General features: G+C 36.3%; 1 protein-coding gene across 1 annotated transcript in view; it reads right to left on the bottom strand.

Annotated features, from left to right (window-relative positions):
* Positions 1–1216: 1216 nt before the first annotated feature.
* LOC103129352 (tripartite motif-containing protein 16-like) overlaps positions 1217–2220 on the bottom strand; it is a 20150-nt gene continuing 19146 nt past the window's right edge. Inside the window, exon 5 of the mRNA XM_016665000.1 lies at positions 1217–2217. Coding sequence (XP_016520486.1) covers positions 1565–2217 — 653 coding nt within the window. The 3' untranslated portion in view covers positions 1217–1564. The remainder of the gene's footprint in view (positions 2218–2220) is intronic.

Raw genomic sequence — 2220 nt, 5'->3', positions numbered from 1 at the left:
TCTCTCTCTCTCTCTCTCTCTCTCTCTCTCTCTCTCTCTGTCAAACCGGTCCAACCTGTTGGCGCTTTGACAGGCAAAATATAACTTGCTGTTCTGCAAATACTTTCACTTTAGTCAGAACAAACTGACTGATGCAGCATGGATACGTCTTATTTATGTTTCTGAAAGTGTTAGATCTTAAAAACCCTGAGTTTAGTAACATTATAAATGTGTGACAGTAAGCCTCACCTACTGTAATAAAGCCTGAAACGTCTTCAGTTAATGTTCACAGGTGTGTTTAAACACTTACATTGTGTTTGTTTTTCCAGTGAGCCCAAGTTAGACTGACCTACTTTACCTTTGGTCCTACTTCCTCGCCCCAGGGCTCGTTCACAGGTACATTACACCTGAAGACAAAGTAATTTAAGATCTGATTAAAATGGTTTTGCTCAAATCACCTGATGTGACTTAAAAACAGGAACATTTGACATAAAATTCCCTAAAAAACATATTTAATACAAACAAAAACATAATTCAAACCACATCTAACCATTGGGGAGAAATAAATCAGATAATTAGATACAATTTACAAAAATGACGTGCAATTGAGTTATTGCAGAGCAGTGCATTGCCTTGCAAGATTTGTTATATGTTATATTTGCATATAGCAGTAAAAGTTATTTTTAATGGTAATCTGTGTGATCACTGTCCTGTGACAGATGAAGCTAAATAAAATAAAATATTTGTTTTTTCGTTTTATTTTACTGTATTTGATTTGTTAAATTCAGAAAGGTCACTTTAGGACACAGCTATTCTTATACACTGTGTGGTTGAATAGATTCTGTGTCACAGTGAAAAAATACAAACTTTTTGGGTTTTTTTCTGCCAACAAGTGATTAAAACCCATTTCCTGCTCATTGAAATGCAATTTCTGTCTGTAATTACTCTCACAGGGATTACATCATATAGACAAGGTTGGTGAATATATAAAAACATTTTTATTTTGTTGCATAAATTCCCTTTTGTGTTTTCATTTATAGGAATTGCATGCATAGGAATGTAAACATCATCAGTGTCAACAAATGTGCTATTGCTACTGTTTCTATGTTAAACTCTGATATGAGGAAGTTTTCCAGTATTTAACACACAACTTTTATTACTGATATAATAATAAAATATAATGAAACAAAACTAAAAAAATAAGATCATTGTCCAAAAACAAACTGAGATACAATCGGAGTCACAAGATGAATTTATTGACACATATAGATTTATAATCTGATCTTCTCATCTGTACAGTTATTTAAACAACAACTTTTGATCTGACAAAGCAATGAATCTAAATGAAATGAGATTAGGTGAATAAAAATCCTCTTTAGCAGCGATAGCTTTGTGGGTGAACAGAAACAGGAAGGGGCAGCACCCAAACAAACTCCAACATCAACAAAACAAACAAGACAACAAAGTAGCTCCATACAGACAGCTGATCTCTGAACAGTGGAAAAAAATGAAAACAATGATTTAGACTGAAACAACTTAAACAAAAATACACATTTTAACCAAATGGACATCAGACCACTGCTGACTATCTCAGTTTAATAAACTCCACAGAGTCCTTACTAAAGAGAGGTCTAATCCCAACATACAGAGGCTGAGTGAATCTGGTCTGGACTCTGTGGAGGAGAGTCATGGTACCAGAGACGCTGTAGAAAGACAGAATACCTGCTCTGTGGTCCAGGTACACTCCTATTCTGGAGGAAACTGGACCTGATACTGGAGTTTTAACTTTGTTGTGATGAAATATGTAACCGTCTGCGGTACAATTTAATGACCAAGATTTGTCATTGAATCCAAATGGTTCTGCCTTGTTGATGTTCTGGTATGAAACTGCTACTCCAACTCCAGCTCCTCCTCTCATCGCCACCTCCCAGTAACAACGTTCAGTCAGACTCTCTTTGCTCAGGACCTGATTATAAACACTGAATCTGTCCGGATGATCAGGATAAGACTGTTGTTGGTCAGTTGATGTTACTTTTCTGTTTCCCTCAGATAATAACAGCTTATTGTGAGCTGTGTTAGGATCCACAGTGATTTCTTGAGAATATTTTAAGAATCCATCTCTGGTCTTTGGTTCTGGTTCTGACAGTAGAACATCAACTTCAGTTATTACCAGTTCGATGTTTGTCCACGTGTCTCTCAGGACGTCCTGTAGTTTGTCCCTGAGCTCTGACACAGCTGCTG

The sequence above is a fragment of the Poecilia formosa genome, unplaced genomic scaffold (assembly GCF_000485575.1).
Source record: "Poecilia formosa unplaced genomic scaffold, Poecilia_formosa-5.1.2 Scaffold537, whole genome shotgun sequence".
NCBI lineage: Eukaryota > Metazoa > Chordata > Actinopteri > Cyprinodontiformes > Poeciliidae > Poecilia > Poecilia formosa.
This window is presented reverse-complemented; position numbering and strand designations above follow the sequence as displayed.